The 20,014-nt window shown below is 38.3% G+C and overlaps 1 protein-coding gene across 2 annotated transcripts in view; it reads right to left on the bottom strand.

Annotated features, from left to right (window-relative positions):
- The window catches only part of EIF4B (eukaryotic translation initiation factor 4B), a 39,448-nt gene that overhangs the window by 7,637 nt on the left and 11,797 nt on the right, over positions 1 to 20,014 (bottom strand). For both annotated transcript variants that reach the window (XM_069101179.1, XM_069101180.1), the window contains exons 2-8: positions 19,475 to 19,615; positions 15,518 to 15,726; positions 12,890 to 13,006; positions 11,167 to 11,221; positions 10,219 to 10,359; positions 5,231 to 5,344; positions 4,783 to 4,956 (exon numbers count right to left, since the gene is read on the bottom strand). In XM_069101179.1, coding sequence (XP_068957280.1) covers positions 4,783 to 4,956; positions 5,231 to 5,344; positions 10,219 to 10,359; positions 11,167 to 11,221; positions 12,890 to 13,006; positions 15,518 to 15,726; positions 19,475 to 19,615 — 951 coding nt within the window. The remainder of the gene's footprint in view (positions 1 to 4,782; positions 4,957 to 5,230; positions 5,345 to 10,218; positions 10,360 to 11,166; positions 11,222 to 12,889; positions 13,007 to 15,517; positions 15,727 to 19,474; positions 19,616 to 20,014) is intronic.

The following is a 20,014-nucleotide window of genomic DNA, read 5'->3' as shown; positions in this document are numbered from 1 at the left end:
TCAGCACATAGTAGGTACTTAAATATTCCCCCTTTCTGTATTCCCTTGATTTAACTGGTCGTCCTTAAATGTCATAAGATCAGTCCAGAATTTTACTGCTTTTATGCAAAGATCAAAGTCAAACAACTTCGAAAGCAAAAAATAGCTACATTGTACTCTTTGAAAAGATTATTTACAGACAGAACAGGATTTAGTTTCTGAATATTTAAGTATACAGTGTTTTGGAGTCAATGTTCCAAGATGTTACCTGAACCATACACTGTTTACATATTTATGATAGATATTAAGTAACAGCACTTCTCTGGCTATATGAATGAATACTAGAGTGAATTACCTATCCCAATAAACTTCTAGAATGACTGTAATATCAGGGAAGTTTATCTATGCAGAAACTGTAAAGAAGTCAGTAACAGAAAGTTCTTTCATGTACCAGAATAATTCATGGCTTTACTCTTTATGGTAGCAAAAAATTAGACACAAAGAATAAATTTCAGTATATGCCATTAAAAAACGACAATGAATGGGGCAGCTAGGTCGCATAGTGAATAGAGCACCAGCCCTGGAGTCAGGAGGACCTGAGTTCAAATTTGGCCGCAGACACTTAACCCCAACTGCCCTCCAAAAAGAAAAAAAAAAAACAACTAAAAAACAACGAATGTTAGGGATATAGAGAAGCACTGGACTTGCATTAAGTGGCAAAACTGAAGAAAACAAAACCAAGAGAAGAGAGTGAAGTAAGAACTGCAAGGAGCCCTCCTAGTGCAGTGGGCAGTCAGTCTGTCCCTCCTTTTGACAGAGCGAGGTGTGTGTGTGTGTCTGTGTCTATGTGTCACAAATAGTTCCTTTCATAGGCTCTACTTAACTGCTTCTCTTCATTAGGAGCCTGGCTAAAGAAAGGTGTGGCAGTGGGGAATAAAGATAGGGCAATATTTAATAAAAAGGAAAAAATCCTGTGCAAACAAACCCAAAGCCCCATAAGGAGTAGTGTGGAACGGCCTCAAATATCAAGTTCCTGACAACACTGCACCAGGGGGAAGGGGACCTGTGTCTGGCAGGGCTATGGACCAGGTTTGGAACCAGCCTGAGATGAGTTTGTCTGAACTTTGGAAGATGAGACAGTCCCAAATACTGTTAGACAATGAGCTCGGTGGTTACTTCTGACTCTCCCTCCCTTCCATCCCACCCAATCAGGGGTTATCTTGTCCACATGTCTCCCAGCCATCTCCTCACCCCTAGCCAATACCCTAGGGTCCCAGCCCACATTAATGCTTTTCTTGTTGATGTACACTCACTTCTTGAATGTCCCTGCTCCAACAGAATCTCTCCTCCTTACAAATAAGGCACTAAAAGCAAAATAAAATGACCACTTGACTTTCTCCTCAAAAACATAATAGCCTCTATTTGTTGTCTTTTCCCTTCTACGAAGCTGCCAAAACAAAGGCCGGCAGAGATCTGACTATAACATTCTCCCCACTACTACCTCTAGGTACTGGCACATCATAACCCGCCTCCAACTTGCTTTCCCCAAAGTTCTCATGTCACTCACTTTTGTACATAGTCTGTTCTAGTTAAAATGACTACTAGCTGTTCCATGCCCTTCACACTGTCCTCTGCCTCCCTGCACTATGACCAGCTGTTCCCTATGCTACAAAGCTTATCCTTTCTCCACTTCTCGGAATTCTTATCTTACCCTTCAAAGTTCAGCTCAAGTGCTATCTTTATCTTCCCAATTATCACTGCTTTCTCCCCCTCTCATATTTATTGTATCTTCCTGGTAGAATTTAAGCTTTACGAAAGCAGGAATGCTTCCTTTTTGGGTAATTTTAAATCACCAATGCATAATGGTGCTTTGCATACTAAATGGTTTTTGCAACTGAATTTTTTAAATTGGGGGGGGGGAGGGGAAAAGGGGGACCAGGCATGTGCCCACTCAAGGCAATGCAGCTAGGTGCCATAGTGAATAGAGTACTAGCCCTGAAGTCAAGAGGACCTGAGTTCAAATGCAGCTTCAGACACTTACTAGCTGTGTGGCCTTGGGCAAGTCACTTAACCCCAATTGCCCTGCCCCCACCCCCCCCAATACCAAACAAAACTAAAAAACAGGCCTGGAGTTTGGGGAAGGAGGAAGCAAGAGCCTGATATAGTCTCTGATGGCTTTATTACTGCAGAACAGAGGAATCCCAATGGAGGGGAAAGAGGTCCTGATACTGAATATCATCCAATCTTAAAATGAATACAGAATTTTCTATCACACTCCTATAGGACAGGACTTTCTGGAGGACTAGTGAAGCCTATCACCAATGGCCCTTCTTTCTGGGCCAGGTATATGATATGACTGGCTTCAAAGGTAAAGTTGGCCAGTCCTGAATGGGGCACAGGACAATATTGCTGGCAATGGACATTTTGGTCCCATTTAACATTAAGTCACCTGGAAATGATACCAGTGTCTGGTGGGGAAAAAGAAATCACAAGGTAATTATACAACCACAGAAAGTACCTGAGCCAACACTTTAATGTTGTATGGCAAGATCAGGAACTTTTCTTTCACAGATTCAAGAGATAGTTTTCCAAAATTCACACAATTTAAGTCTTTAATGAGGCTATCAAACATTTATTTTTTAAAAGTAGTTTTATTTTTGGGTGAGGGAAGGAATGCTTCTACTAGTCTTAGGGGAACAGGAGTCAGGTCAAAATCTATGTAGCTGAGACATTCCTCTAACTCATCCTTCTAAAGGATTCTTTTTTTCTGTTCTAAGAAGTTGAGCAAAACTGTGTTCAATTACTATATATTATTAGCTTTAGAGTTAATTTAGGAGATATTTTAGTACCTACCTGTATGCATACTGTATAATCAGACCATTAGAATAACAGGGTACGAATCACTTGGGATAAGCAATCATTTTGATGCAGCCTCGTATTTGTGAATAGAGTGTGCTTCTAGTGTCATCTGGGTAACTCTTGACCTGGACCAGATGAAACTGGATTGAACTGGTTTCCCCACTTTGCTCTCTCTTGCTGTTTTAAATTTTATGACTTTAAAGAATGGATATTCCTTGATTACTGCCAAGGAAATGTTTTCATGGCTGTAGCTCTTAAAGAGTACATTTTAATGACTGTCAAAGATGGCAGTGGTCAGTAATGTTGTCATTCAAGCCCACAATGGAAGCAGAATCAGTTGCATGGAAAGCACAAAGGAAAATGAGGAAAACAAGAAAAGATTTTCAGAAGACCTGGCAATCCAGGTTGTCATTGTTGCCAAGCATGGCCATGAACTAAAAATACTTATCATAGGCAAAGAAATACAAAGACCAGAACACCAAAGTCTGTAAAATCTGGGCATCAAATTGTGAAAGAAATATTTATCTCAAAATAATTTTTGGAATTTTTAATGGAGGATTTGTTCTAGAGGGAATGATGAATTCTAGCAAATATACTAAGATAACGAAAACCAGAATTGTTCCATATTTACAGACATCCCCAAGTGGAAATGGAATACTGAAACATTATGCTGTATGTCAGCAAGGTAAAGAAGTTTACCTAAGAAATAGAAATAAACATGGCCTAAGAACTCAACTGAATGAAACTCCATTGAAAACGTATGAGCTATAATCAATGCTAGATTTGGAAAAATGAACTATTTATCTAAATATCTAAAGTATGCCTAATGTCCAAAGTGATAAAAGTTTGGTTTCATAATGAACTAAAGAATGTATCAAAGTCTTATGAACTCAATGTCACATTACATAAAATAAGTAATGGCAGCAAAAGGTTTTTTCAAAAGATGTAAAAAGTTTTAAGATTTACTGTATTGTCAATACATTTATTTTACTTAGTTCCGGTTAATTTGTACATCACTGTAGAAAGGACTTTAACTGAACGATCAGCTAGTACACAATCCTCCCAATTTTGCAGATGTATAAATTTAGACCCATAGAGGTTAACTGACTTCCCCAGTTATGCAGCAGCATATTTGAGACTAGAACTCAGATCTCTCCAGACCAATGTGCACAATACATTCATGCCCATTTCACAGGACTTTATGGTCATAGGTATGTGTCTAAATAAACCTTGATTAGGAATACAACCCTCATAGCTTGATGGGCATGATTAAGTTTAAGATTAATGCAAGAATATTTATGTCTAATGGTGGTATTCTGGGGGGTAAGGAGGAAGGGAGGAAAAAAGTGTACACCAAAGAACAAAATAAAACTTAGAAGGAAGCACAGAAAAGTAGGGTAGCTTTGAAAACAGTGTGTAGTGTTTATTATAATTTTTTTAAAAAAGGAAACAGGGGCAGCTAGATGGCGCAGTGAATAGAGCACTAGCCCTGGAGTCAGGAGGACCTGAGTTCAAATCTGATCTCAGACACTTAACACAAGAACTAGTCGTGTGACTTTGGTCAACTCACTTAATCCCAATTGCCCTCAAAAAAAAAAAAAAGTAAACATTGTGAAATGGAAACCCATGGTTTTATATAAAATCATCTCGGTGTTCTTTTTTTTTTTCTTTTTGTATTTAAGTTAAGAACGAAACCCACAACCACAATTCAGTATTTAGAGCATTTTCTCCATATAAAAGGCATAGTAAGTTTTTTTTTTCCTATGGGAAAACATAATCAGTTACAATACTTTCCCCAAGAATACTGTGAGGAAAATTGGGAAACTGTTGGTCTTAAGTTTTTTTACTTTGTTTCCAAAGGCTTCTTCTGATTCACATAATTAATTCTCTAATTGAAGTTTCCTTAGCTATCTTGCCCTGAAGAAAGTAAAAAGAGTAAATTACCTCTGTCTTCACGTCTAAAATCATCTCGGCTGTAATCATCTCTTGAGTTCCATGACCGATCATCTCGTCTATCATATCTGTCTTCATAGCGATCTCCTCCTCCTCTGTAATCATCATCCCGACGGTACCCACTGCCAAATGCTCTTCTGCCACTGCCTATCCTAGAATCAAAGCCTGTGGGACAAGAGGAGAGTGATGACAAAAAGATACGATTATCTTAAAATGAGAACTACTATGTTAGTGGAAAAGGCAAAAGGATACTTGCAAAAAAAAAAAATGAATAAGCCAACGGACTCTTCTATAAGCTTGCTATGTTGTATACAAACCTACTTGGATTGGCATAAAGTTTAATTAAGTCACCAGAAAATTAGACTGATTAAAAAGAATAATCCCCTCCTCCATAGGGTAAAACCTTTTTATTTCCTTCCAATCTAAAAGAACTACATACCTCTATCATAGTCTCTGCTGCCCCTGTCATCATATCGATCCCGGCCTCCATACCGGTCCATGTCCCGCCGGGGACCATCACGGTACCGGTCTGAATCATAACGATCACGATACTCTAGGAAGAAACATGCAGGCAACAAGACTGATAACAGGACTCAGTACCTTCGGATCATTTAGACAGTTTTGGTAAGTGGGAATTCTGAAATCCTATCCTAAAACATTAACACAATTTGGCCCAATACTGAGTTAAAAAAAAAAAAAAAAGCCCAGACATAATTACTACCATGTTTCCCCGATAATAAGACACTGTCTTATTATATTATTTTTTGGACAGAAAAACACCAGAGGGCTTATTTTAATGAACATTGACAGCAATTTTAATAAACAGGTAAGTGCGAACAAAAAAATGTACCTTTATTCAATAAGCAAATCACTGGGGAAGAACAGGATGACGCGCTCACTGCTGCAGCTCTGAGTGCGGCGTGCGTTTCACGAGGGGGGGGGGACAGTGCATACAGAGGGTACCATAATGTAGTGTGTAGCGCAGGGGATCACCTTCACTACAGTAGCAATCTCAATAGGGCTTATTTTCAGGGGAAGGCTTATTTTAGAGGAATCTTACACAGTAAGGGGAGGGCTTATTTTCGGGATAGGTTTTATTATCGGGGAAACACGGTATGTGCAACGCACTGAACTCTGAAAAATATATGAAGCTAAATAAGTTATGGTGGCCTGCTTTCAAGAAGTTTGTGCTCAAATGATGAAAACTTTGTGTGTGTGTGAAATACAAATTAGATAACTGAAAGAGGTGGTATCTAAATTGGGTCCTAAGGGATGGGAAGGATTTCAATAGGTAGAGACTAGGGTAAAGGATGGATGCTGTAGGCGTGACCACAAGAAGTTGAAAAGGACAGAGGTGGAAAGACCAGGACAGATCTGTGGAGCAGTTGAGTAGTCCAGTCTATTATGAGCCATGTGAACAGTGGTTAGTAACAACACTAGGTCCAAACATGGGATTAAAGAGGTGGATCTGACCAGATTACAATCCTTGAAACATTAAGATAGCTCACTATAGGGATATGTAATGGGAATGCCCTGAAGACTTTGAGATATGAAGTAAAGAGAGAGAAGAAGCTATCTCAACAGTCTAGGTAAGGAGCAGTAAGGACCTAAACCCTGAGTGGTTGGCAGCTAGACTAGAGAGGCAGGGACAAAAGCATTAGAAAGAGGAAATAACAACGAGAAAGGTAGGACTAACAGAACTTGATAATTGGTTGGAATGAGTTACATGAAGAAAAATGCAAATTTCCCTAAGTAACTTATGTGATGCCTGCCATATTCCACAAGACATTCTAAAAAGATATGGGATTGTAATATTAAAGTTCATATGATAAAAAATTAGAAAAGAAGTCATATCTTTCATATATTCTTAAACAAAGAATAGGTGCAATGTTAAAAGATAAAAGAGATACATATTTGATTACATGAAACTGAAAATTTCTACACAAACAAAAATAATATATCAAGGAAGTGAGAAAAGGAAAAAAAAATTTTCTTCAAATTCCTTTACTAAGGTCTTGGTGTCCAAGATACATAAACAATTGACAGATATAGTCATACACAAAAGCATGTATCCAAAAACCACTCCCCAATCAACAGGTGGTCAAAGGATGTGAACAGTTTTTAAAAGAAGTGGAAACTATTACAATCACAATAAAGAACACTCCATAATCACTAATGATAAAAGAAATACAAATCAAAATAACTCTAAGGTTTCACCACACATACAAACAAACTGGCAAAGATATCAAAAGATGGAACTAGTCTGGTGGAAAAAGTTGTAGGAAGATAGGCACATTAGTATATTATGGGGAGAGTTGTGAAGCAGTACAACCACTCTGAAAAGTATTTTATAAGAATGCAAAACAAAGTGACCAGAAAGTCATCCTCAGACCTAGAGATTCCACTCCTTAGTCTATTATTCCCTCCCCCTCCCTGAAGTGACTGACAAAAAAAAGATCCACCTATACCAAAATAGTTATAGCAGTAATTTTTATGATAGCAGAGAATGAGAAACAAAGTAGATGCCCACTGATTGGGGAATTAACTGTAGTAAATTAACATAATGGAGTACTACTGTGAATGTGGTAAGTGTAAAGAAGCAGAGAAAGATCTATACAAATGGATGCAGAATTAAGTAAGCAGATCCAAGGTAGCAATATACATGAAGATCACATTAATTTAAATGGAAAAGAAAAGAACCACCAGTAAAAAATAAAAAAAGGGCGACCAGGTGGCTCAGTGAGTAAGAGCACCGGCTCCAGTGTTGGGATGACCTGGAGATCGAATCCCAGGCTCAGACACTCAGCACCCACCCAGAAACACCTGGCCGTGTAACCTTGAGCAAGTTACTTAACCCCAATTGCTCAAAATAAATAAATAAATAAATGAAAAGCACATGTTAACCCTCTGACCTAGACATTCCATTGATAGGTATATGTTCCAAATGTCCTAACAAAAAAGAAAAGGCTCCATATACCCAGAATATTTATAGCAACACTTTTCATGAAAAGAAATAGGAAAAAAAAGCAGATGCCTACCAGTTGGGGAATAGCTCAACAAATGTACTCAAATGTAACCAATACTATGCTTTATAAGAAATGATGAGCACAATGAATATAGAAACATGGGAAAAAATTATATAAACCGATGCAAAGCAAAAATAAGCAGTTAGGAAAATAGTATACACAACTGTAACAATCTAAATGAAAATAAAACAAAAGTTACTACAAAACAATGAAAACTGAATACTTTTAAATTACAAAGAAAAAGGCTACCCTCAAAAGAGATGTAAAATGATATATTCACCTCTGTAGAGGTGGGAGACATAACAATGTGTTCATTGTTTTTTGCTCATCTCTTCCTCTTTTTACCTTTTTAAAAAATTATTTATTATAAGGTGCAGATTTCTGGGAGGGAAGATGACTATAGTAGTGTATCTAAGCAATGTCAAAATAAAATATCATTTTAAACAAATGAAATGGAGTACATGAATCTTGCTTTGGACTTATTAAATTTTAGGTACTGGTAGGAATTCCAGTTACTGTCCAGGAGACAGTAAGAAGTAAGGATCTGGAGCCTTAACTTAGAAAACATTTATAAGTCATTTGTACTGATGGGACAAGTTGGAAGTCCATCAAAGGAAAAGTAGACACAGAAAGGCAGGCAAGGACAGATCTTTGAAGAACACCTACCTACATTTCATAGAATCTTAGAGCTTGAAGTGACCTTACTGACCAAAAAACAAGCAATTAGTGAAACTTGAATACAGAAATGTGAATCATTATTAATACTTTTAAGCACTGACGATCACAATTATTGTTATGTAATCTAAAGAATAACCTTGTAATTATCCAGTTAAGTAGATGATGGATAAAATATGATTGTAATGGAACCTTTACCACAAAAGAATTCAGTGAAATAATGGGAAGACTTTCATAAAGTAATGCTGAGTGAAGAAAAAAGCAAAGCTAAAAGAACAGTACAAATGATGATTGCAACAATGTAAATCATAACATCAAGAAAACAGGTCAAATAAATATTTCTATCAATGCTAAGAGCCTACTGTTTAAAGTCAAGAGATATACTTCTTTTGTCAATCACAGATAATTTAATTTTTTAGGGAAATGTATTTCATAAGATATGTTGTGCAAAAACAAGTATCAATACTATTTTTTTGTAAAAAATGTTCAATTATAAGAATAGAAAGACAACACAGCACTTAATTTCTGCTGATATTTTGATGCTAATTTTAGCAATAAAATAATAAAAAAAAAATCAGTGTTGGGGTGGCTAGGTGGAGCAGTGAAGAGAGCACCAGTCCCAGAGTCAGGAGGACCTGAGTTCAAATCCGGCCTCAGACACTTAACACAAAAACTAGCTGTGTGATCTTGGGCAAGTCACTTAACCCCAACTGCCCTAATAAAATCAGTGTCAAGTATTGGAAGGTGAATCATCAGACTGAGGGGCAGATGGCACTGAATGGGAAATGCACCAGAGAATCATTTCAGGAATAGCAGGGTCAAGTGAAGGGTTTTTTTTTGGGTTTGTTTTAGGATATGAAAGACCAAACTGGTACAGAAGAAAGAGTGCTGACTTTGGAGTCAGAGGACTTGGGTTTGAATCCTGGCTCTGGAATCACTACCTCGAGTACCCCACTGTTATGACAGTTTATTTCATCATAACATCTCCAAAATCTACTCATCTATAGATTAGACATAATAGAGGGGATTAATCTCAACTACACATAGCCTTTAATATATTTACCACATCAGGGCACATCCTTCCTAAAAATGTTCACAACCAGATAAACACCATTCTCCTTTCCCACTGGCTGATTTCAAGGCTTCAGTTAAAGAACAGTTCTTTGACAAAAAATTTATCTATCTTTATGCTAATCAATTACACCCCCAATCATTTTTTGTAGTTGCTGACACCTGAAACTTGCATTTTATAATTAATTTCAACTCCCATGATAGATGTTAAGATACAGTAGGAGTTCAGATGAAGCCTCTTTCAGAATATTTTTTATTTTTATATTTTAATTTTAAATATAAAACATGCAGGGTTATAAATGAAACCAATGATATTAAAATAACAAACAACAAAAAACCAGATTCAAAGACATCTAAAAGTTCTTCACTTTATGGCTGTTCCCCCAAACTGGTGTTCATAAAGTAATTTAAGGGTATATATACTCCCTTCTCTTTTATCTTTTCCAGGCTCCACTTTCCCTTCTATAATCATTATCATAGCTGAATACCTCTCAATGTCCAATCACAATCCTTGATTTCTGTCAGCCCAAGTTGTGTTGAGGTCAGGATATATTACAGGATTTTAAATATTTGGGAAATGCTGTTATGGGATATGGCTACACTTCTAAACAGTTCTCTGACTTGCAAAAGATGGCTTTTTAGAATATGAACTTACTGTCTCCAAAGCTATCATCACCCCTTCGAGGAGGATAGTCATCAAAATTGTCTGTGGCAGGGCGAGCCCTCCAGTCTGTGTCGGTTTTGTCAGAATCCCGATTTCGATCCCGATCACGGCCAAAGGAACGATCATCTCGGTCTATAAAAGGTCAACAACCAAGGAAGTACTTTGTTAATTGTTCTAGTCCACAAAGAATAAATAGATGTCTGCTTCTCAGGGCTCAAATGATACTCCCCCGCAATAATTATTACCTGAGTCATCTATCTATACACAGCTGAACTAAATTCTGGGATGTTAGGGAGAACAGAGTTGGTAGATCCTAGCAAGCATGAAGCTCTATTATGGTAGCACAGTACTGGGCCTAGAGTCAGTAAACATGAGTTCAAATTCAACTTCAGACACTTATTAGAGCTCTGTGACCCTGGGAAAAATCACTTAATCAGTCTGCCTCAGTTTAATCAACTGTAAAATGGGGATAATAGTACCTACCCCCCAGGACTCTAGTGGGAATCAAATGCCTGGCATGTAGAAAGTGCTTACCGTTTCCTCTCTTTATTCTTATACTAGGCATTTGGCTATGAAGAATAGATGGATACGGTAAATAAAATGCCATGGTTTTTACTGGGTATTTTTCTTTGAAGATAACTTCTACCCAACCTGCCCTAGATGCACAGAAAAATCTTCCTTCTTTGCCTGTTCTACCATATCCTCCCCCACATTACAGTGCAATGTTATTATTTGCCTCTCCAAAGCCTTGTCAGCCGATTCTTCAACCCAATTAGCTAGTCCTCCTCATAACATTTATTTTTATTTTAGATTAATGATTACTGCTACTTGAAATGAGTCCAGGCATGTCTACAACTAACCTTAGTTGGGTCCTACCAGCACCTTAGTTCTAATCCCAGGTCCTTGACAGGCCCTTAGTTTCTTCATTGGTTCTCTTACCTTTATCCTGTGCTTGATCAGCAACATCCACTCGTATTCTTCTGTTGCCTATAGACTAAGAGCACATAACTATATTAACCAACGTTAAACACCAGAATGTACAACTCCCAAAAGAGACCTATAGTTAAGGTTCCTTGAATGCTGGAGCTAGCCAGAATATGGAAGTCCAGGTAACTCCTACCCTGATTTCTGAAACTACAGAATTCTCTAAACAAGTCTGGGAGCCCCGTACTGAGAATTACAATTAAGTTAAGCTATGCTCAGACAAAGAAAAATCGAAAGAAAACTGCACACCATCAAGTGACATTACTTTTTAAATTATAACGGACAATTAAACAATTTGGGAATCATAATTAGCTTCATGTTTGATAGGTATCAGGACAGCCCTCATAAGCATATTTAAAGTGGCTTTTCAGGTACTTTCTCACACCATTATCTTGGACCTCTTCAGGTCTAACTAAGCTTATAGTGCCATAAATTTCTCTATCAATTAACTAAAAATGGGACACATTCGGGGAAGAAGTAAATTTTGATTTGAAGTCCTTGTTTATTTTGTTATTGAAAATACCACTCAATGAAAATATCTGGTGACAAAAAGGGGAGAATCCATTGTTTCTCCCAACATATCATGCCCCATGCTTAAATTTCTACTTCTAAGCTCTGTCACTTTATTTGTAATAGCAAAAATGCATGTAAAAAAGGTCTGTGTTGCAGTGTACAGGGGGAGGAACCTTCACCCAGAAGAGAAATTTAAGTGGGAAAAAAATCATTCCACTAGCATTAACTAGGTTATTCTAAGGCATCCTTGTCTAATCAATATTCTAGGTTGCTGTGCATCATTCAGATTCCAATCTTATCAATGAGGCTCACTTTAATTTTTCTGACTTCTATGTTCTTAACAGAGGTGGTCATTCAGCTTCTGTTTAAACATCTCCCAGACAGTGAACTCACTAGCTTACTCAAGGTAGTCCAATCCATTTTTTAAAAAACAAAATTAACTGCTTGGAGACTGTTCTTATGGTTAACTGAAATCTGCCTGTCTACCCTCTATAAGTCTAGCTCTACCTTTAGAGTCAAGTAAAACAAACCAAATTCTGCTTCCACAGGACAATTCTTCAATTATATGAAAATGCCAATCATCACTCCCCTCCCAAATGGCACGAAGAAAATGGCTTTAATTATTATCCAGTTAAAACCCCTCCCCCCCAAATACTGCTAAGAATGTCTAAGTCTATAATTGTATAACAAATAAAGCTTTTATACTTCTTAGGAACCCTGCAGTTACACAAGTGTCACTAAAACCCTGTTCTTAAAGTGAGACTACTTCTACCGAAACATTCAACTGAGGATTATGTTCCTCTATAGGTTCAAGTCAAATTGGACTTGTTAGCTTGGCTTACAGTCTGGTAATAGAAGAATCTTCTCTTTTAGGACAAGGAAGAGGCTGCATGCACAAAACTGTTTCTGAGGCCTTTTTCTGACAGTGACCCTCCTTGATGTGAAATTCTATTAAGAAAAAATAGTCTTGCTAGGGTGAGACAAATTTCCTCAACCCCCCTGGCAAGTCCCACACTACTGCACCTATGGGATTGAATGGGCCTGACTTTTCTTCATGTTTGATAGGTATCAGTAGTCTCAGGGACAGAGCACCCAGGCATTTCTCAGTGAGGCTGCCAGCAAACAAGCCCCTTGGGAATGAGTACCACCTCTACTAGCCACTCACCTCTTCATTCAGGCTCAAAGCGCTGAGCAGGGAGTCCAAGTCCTCAAACTCAGCATAACCAAAACCTTTCAACCTGTCTGGATTGCTGGGTTCCCGTGGCAAACGTACTGCACTGATCTAGTAGAAGAAACAAAATCGGCATCTTCATTTAGAGGCTTATGGCTCTTTTTCCTCTCAATGAGCTTAGCTAACCCTATCAAAGTAGGGGTGACACCTCTACTTTCTGCTATACCATTTATAGTATTTCTTAGAAGAGACACCACGGGGAGGCAACTGATCATCAACAGGTGTTTAAAATACCCACCATGTATCAGCAACTGCTCTGGGGGATACAAAGATAAAAATGAAACACCCTCAGCACTCAAAAGCCTACTAAGGAACAGGGATAAGGAACAGAATAAAGATTATTTCTGCCAGTCATGCATCTTTTGTCATTTTTGAGTCAAAGGACAATTCATCTTTCTGACTGCTGACAAAAATGTATATGCCACCGATTTTTTGATCTAGTCCCATCCTCCCCCCCCAACTCCAGCTGACTCCCCTTTATCTCTCCGATTCAATATGATTACCTCCTGTTTGACATCCAGAGCCCTTTACAACTTGGTCTCACCAGACCGTTCTAGCCCTGTTATTATCAATGACTTCCCTCCATTCACTCTGGTCCTGGCACACTTGCTGATCCTGAAGACATCAACCTCTACCTCCTGTTTCTGTCTGTGCCTCTGTACTCACTCTCAGTCTACATGCCATGTTCCGCCTCTGGGATATCAGCTTTCCTTCACGTCTCAACTCAAGCATCTCCTTTTTCACCAGGTCTTTCCTAGTTCTTCCAGCTGTTAGTTACCGTGTTTCCCCGATAATAAGACACTGTCTTATTAATTTTTTGGAAAGAAAAACACCAGAGGGCTTATTTTCAGGGGAGGGCTTATGTTGTCCTGCCTCAGCTCTCCTCCGCGGCACTGCTGTCAATGGCGCCAGCAAGCAAATCACTGGGGAAGAACAGGATGACGCGGCTCACTACTGCAGCTCGGAGCGTGGTGTGGTGCGTTTGGGGGGGGGGGGGAGCGGTGCATACAGAGGGTACCGTAATATAGCGTGTAGCGCATAGCTAAGGTAACAATCTCAACTACCTTATCAATCTCAATAGGCTTATTTTAGAGGAATCTTACACAGTAAGGGGAGGGCTTATTTTCGGGGAAACACGGTATGTGAGCACACATGCACACAAACCTCCCTGTTAGAATTTAAGCTTCAGGCAGGGATTATTACATCTGAGACTATCCTTGGTTCTTGACATAATATGCACTTAATAAATGCTTGTTGATTAATAACTAGCAAACAATTCCTTAATCTGAACTGCAACATAAACCTAGATCAACAAATTAGTCCTGTTATTTGAACATCTGAGCACCTACTATAAGTTTGCTCTGTGCTGGGTATTCATGTGGAGTTACAAAAATTTGGCATTTACTTTAATAAACTGTAATGTGAATTTCACAGAAGTTATTTTCCTTCTGTCCACAAATCATAGAGCATATTTCAACTTTATGACTCTTAATGAGATAGTTAGAGCTTTCTCATTAAGAAATATTACTTCCATCTTATTATCTGCTATTTTCTGTCCTCCACCGTCCAAGCCTAGTTCCCAGCTCTTGAAGATGTTTTATGACTGAATAGCTCCCAAATTATGCTGTGCTCAAAGCGTAAGTAATTTTCAAAATCTACTTATCCCCCTAACTTCCTCACAATAAAACAAAACTCACTGTTAAGTACAGCATCCTGCTACAACAAGGGAAGAACTGAATTTCATTAGCAGGCTAATTACTTTTTTTTTTTTTTGAGGATATGCTTGGCTGACATGCCATGTTCAAATCTATTGTTTCCGTCTCCAAACGAAGAACTAAGAAGGAAATTTCCAAAAGCCTCAGAAAGTTAAGTAAAAACTTAGGGACAAATACCCAGCTCCATTATCTCAACTACCACAAGACCCTGGGTATCTCTGTAAAATAAAAGGAAAACATTCTGACACCAATCAAGGCTTTTACAATCTCAAAAAGGGTCAAACTATGGGGGAAAAATTGCTAGTTTATCTATCAAAGTCAACATTTAGATCAATATGTAAAAACAAGAATATCTGGTCAAACTTCTTAATGGTATATGTATTATGTAGCTGTAGAAACAAAGTTTCTTACCAATTCTATTCAACTTATCCCATCTATTTGCTAAATAAGATGCTAAAGTGCAAATCAGTAAAATCAGATTCTGGCTGACAAATTGAAGAAATATTCCAAATGAAGTTTCTTCTTTAACTAATTCCTAAAGTTTCACATTTTTATGTGCTATGTATCATTCCATTTAAAACTAGAGGATTACCTTCCCAGTGATTTTTCTAACCACTGACAGAGAACTATTTAAGTCAAGATAGCTTCTTGTGAAGTGAGAGTCAGTTGTCTATGAGAGATCCATTCCTTGATGCTATTATTGAGCCACTAATACCCACACATGAAGGAAAAGAATTTGGAGCTCCCAAGTACCACAATTCAGGGGATGTCAGGTCTGAAACAGAAAGCATTATTATATACTCTGACCAAACTGCTTATTATTATTATTTTTAGAAAAATGACATACATTCAGTCCTCTAAAGAACTCCTTGATGGAATCCTCTGTCACATCATAGGGCAGGTTCCCTAGAAAAGCAGTGTAGGGTGGCGACTTGGGAAGACGGCTCCGGTCAATATTGGGTTCCCGAGCAGCCCGTGGAGCAGTGGGCAGAATGGAACGGTCAATTGGAGGTGCCCTGTACATATCGTCGTCATTACTATGCCAAGTGGTGGAAACTAGAACACAAAAGTTTTCATAGAATCAAAAGATGAAGCCAAGCTCCCATCCCATTAGCATTTCCAGATCTAGGAATGCTAAACTTAACCACTAAAATGACCAGATTCCAAAAAGAGCCAATAAAGTTAACTTACAACATGACAAATAAAAGTGCAAAAAAAAAAAAAAGTTTAGTCTTAAGTGGTTTGTCATTTTTTTCTAAGAGTGTTATTCAAGGTATAAATCAAGTCAATCTACAAGATCCTTCATGGTTTGGACCCTATTTATCTGAGGGATGCTACTCCTACTCCTATTGACAATGTACAAACTCCATCTCAGGTCTATGGGACCTCATGAAACAGATCTCTATGGAAACTTTACAATGAAATTAAAAAAATTTTTTTTTTGGTAAAGTTCTTCTTAAGATAATATAAAACACGATTTTCTGAGACTCCTGACTTCATATGTGAAAATCTTCGGTCAGACTATTCTCTGAGACTTGTAAGGCTTGAACAGGTAGCAGAGAACATTGTTCCACTTGCTGGCTCATCTTTTCCACAAGGATGGTTTGGGAAGGCTCTTCTCGTCCCTACTCCCAACAAAGAGGTAATCCTCTTCCTATTCCTACCACTTTATGCTCTCTCATATGTAGCCAAATATTGAATTCATAAAAGACATGCCTAAACCTTTCTCCTGGGACTAGGTTTACCCCTGCAAGATAGCACTGGAGTTTACTTTACTAAGTAAGAATAATGCTGGCCAGTTCATTTTTATTGACTTCTTCCCCACCTAGAAGCATCTTCTCTATGCAGTTCTTTGGTTGCATTTTAAATTTTTAACCAATGGATGAAAACAAATGTGATATGTTTATCAATTTCAAGCTGACAGAAAAATATGGGAGAGGGAAGATTAGCTATACAGCAATCAAATCAGAGGTTAGTAGAAAAATAAGATAAATTAAACCATTGCAAATGGTATATTATATAGTATTCAGATCAAAGGAGATAATATTCTGCTCATACTCTGCACTGAGCCTTCATCTAGAATATATTGCTGAATTGTAAGATCATCACCAACAGACTCAAGTATATTCAAGAGGGTGGATGTAAGAGTATTGTTATGTTTAGTAAGTCACATTGTACATATTAAGTGCATTAGTTTTTAAAGCACTTATACAGTGTCATTTTTTTTTTTTGCCACCCCTACATAGTGTCATTTAGTTCTTATAACTACTCCATCAGGTAGGCTTAGCAGTTACTGATCCCTTTTTAAAGTAAAGGAAACTGAAATTAAGAGGTTACATGATTTGAGGTCACATGACTTAAGGGACTATTGAACCAGGACTATTCTACATGAAAAACAATCAGAGGGCCAGGACAGCCTTCAAAATACATAAAAGGCTGTGATTAAACTTAAGTGTGTGCAGTTTGGGGTTTAATACAGAGAACTTGCAAGACAGTAAGCTCCATAACTACCAGGAACAGTCACCAGAGCCTCCTAGTCATTAGCTCTATGACCACATGCAAAGTCATAGAACCTCTTTAAGTCTGTTTCCTCCTCTGTAAAATGGGGGTGATTGTGGCACCTCCCTAAAAGAACTGTTGAGAGGATCAAGTGAAATAATGCATGTAAAAGGCTTCACAAAGTGTGAGGTTCTGTTTTCAAGGTGAAAGTGTACAGAGTTTGGAGAACTAAACCAGCACAAAGGGTACAGTATGATCTATGAGTGAGATGTGAACTGCAGAGGTGGGGCTTGAGCTAACCCTGGAAAGATGGGTGAGACTTTTCAGGCAGCAACAGTCATTGTGATAGATCTCACCCCTGTCAAACATTTGTCTCCCCTAAACCTTGCTGGGGAATAGTGGACATAAAGTTGAAAAAGTAGGACAGGGACAGACGATGGAACCTTCAAAGTGCCATGTAGAGTTTCAGGTAGCAAGAACATTTAAGGGGCTATTGAGCTTAGAGGAGATGTGGGGGCAAGAGGTGATCTGCCTAAACATCTGAAGGGTTGTCATGTAGGTGAAAGATAGGTCAATGAAATCCTCTAAGGTCTGGATCCTTGTGCATTTTCTTTTGGAAGTAGATTTCAGCAAGGTGTAAATAAGGAAAAACTTTTTGAAAAAGGTTGGCTTAGATAATCTGAAGTTTCCATTTCAATGCTGGGAATCTATGAAGGTGAATAGGCACCTCATTTAAAAATAAGAACTGAATGGTCTTTTTTTTTTTTTTTTGGCTTTTTAGTAGGGGCAATTGGGGTTAAGTGACTTGCCCAAGGTCACACAGCTAGTAAGTGGTAAGTGTATGAGGTCGATTTGAATTCAGGTTGTCCTGACTCCAGGGCTGGTGCTCTATTCACTGTGCCCCCTAGCTGCCCCAAGAACTGAATGTTCTAAGCCCTCTAATAGCAAATGCCCACTACCCAAGACAATTTTCCTTTCATAGGTCTGGCCTTCCTTACTTTATACACAGAATGGTCAGTTTTTCAATAAAGCTAATTGTAAAAGGGAAAGAGAATACAGGATGCAGTATAACTCAAGACTTGGTTTCAAACCCAGACTCTGACATTTATTACCCTTTATTCATAAATGATTTAAACTCTCTTTTGGCCTGTCTTCCCATCTATAAAAAAATGAAGCATTTGATTAGATCATCTCTAAGACTTCTCTTAAAACTAAATCTAAGTAACCCGAGCGAATCTTCCTTAAGGGGGGAAAAAAAATCTTCCTATTCCCATCAGATTCTGTTTAAAGAAAAAAAAAAAGGGAGGTGACGGGGCTGGGAGTTGGGGTAGGGTAAAGGGTAAAAATGATGACAACAGTACAGTGGGAGGTGGTCTAGTGCATATTTCTGAACGTTGTCATCTCCCTGGAAGTAGAGCTACTATAAACTCTCAAGATTCCTCTTATTTTCAAGATTCTGTACCCACTGCCACCACCACTACTTCCCCTGCCCCTTATAATACCTGATAATTTCTCCCATGTCCAGGGATTTAGGGGCATCATGGCAGAGTGGAAAATGTGCTGAATTTGGAGTCAGAAGACCTGAGTTCGAATCCTGGCTCCACCACCTCCTATCTGTATGGCCTTCGGCAAGTCATTTAACTTCTCTGAGAGCCTCAATTTCCTCATCTGCAAAATGAGGGGGTTGGACTAGATGACCTCTAAGGTCCCCTCCAATTCTAAAGACAATAAAACAAGGCAGCAATATCACACCTTGGTCACAGTTGACATACTATGTAATAAGAGAATTATGGATTTTAAATCAAAATCCCTTATTTTACAGGTGAGCATAACTGAAGCCCGAAGAGCTGACTTAATTAAGGCAACAGTGGCAAAGTGGAGAAGTTCCATAACATGGAAAGACTGGACCAGACCAGTAACCTCCCTCTTGTCTCTTCTTGACGCCCTTTCCCTAATGCCTCAGTTCAGTGCTCTTTCCTCTCATGATATATTCTATTACTAGATGTTAAGTTCAAAGCCTCAGGTTACCTCAAACAGATCAATGCCCTAACTGATCAATTCTATGGGCACGGCACTCTAGAAAATGAATGTTAAATTATAGATACCTGTAATCCAATTACTAATACCCCACATTCATTTCTTTCACCTGATTGGCACTTACTGGGCTGCGTGCAAAGCATGATGCCAGGCTTGATAAGTCACAGATATGATTCAAGGTCCACTCTTGAAAGAAAGAATTCTGATTCAAATGATCAGGGAGCAGTTTTTATCTACATGGTAGTAAGAGGGGGAAATAGAAAATTACCATCTCCCTCCAGATCATCAGTTTCATCAGCCCAGCTGACTGGTTTGGGCACAAAGGTGCTTCCTCCACCACCGGTGCCACCATCCTCAGCAAGGAAGTCTGTCAAGGTGAGGGTCTTCCCCTTCTTATTCTTCTTTTTAGCTGTCCAAGAATAAAGAGAATCAACACAAATCAATTTCTGATTCAGAAGACTTAATAGTATCATTTCAAAGAGTTTATTTCCCCTAAGAATTTATGATTTATACTAACAGATTCTGCTCACTGCTTTTAAGTACCAAGGGCATTATAGAAAAGAAGCTACACATCTTGCCTCCTGCACATTTGTACTCAAAACTAATCTGATATTTGGACATTTCCTTTGTCATCACGAGACAATTCAGAAAACAGAGGAACTACTTTAAGAAAAATGTAGATGCAAACACATATTTTTTGATTCCTAGTCTAGTTCTTTTACCCAATACCACATGCTGATGGTCATCTGACATAAAAATAAAGGATTATCACTAAAAAAAAATATTTATTTTTAATTTACAACATTCA

Source organism: Petaurus breviceps, unplaced genomic scaffold, assembly GCF_028583685.1.
Source record: "Petaurus breviceps papuanus isolate PSGF00001 unplaced genomic scaffold, PetGlider_PUasm1.0 454, whole genome shotgun sequence".
Taxonomy (NCBI): Eukaryota; Metazoa; Chordata; class Mammalia; order Diprotodontia; family Petauridae; genus Petaurus; species Petaurus breviceps.
The sequence above is the reverse complement of the archived record's forward strand: the minus strand, read 5'-3'. Positions and strand labels throughout refer to the sequence as shown.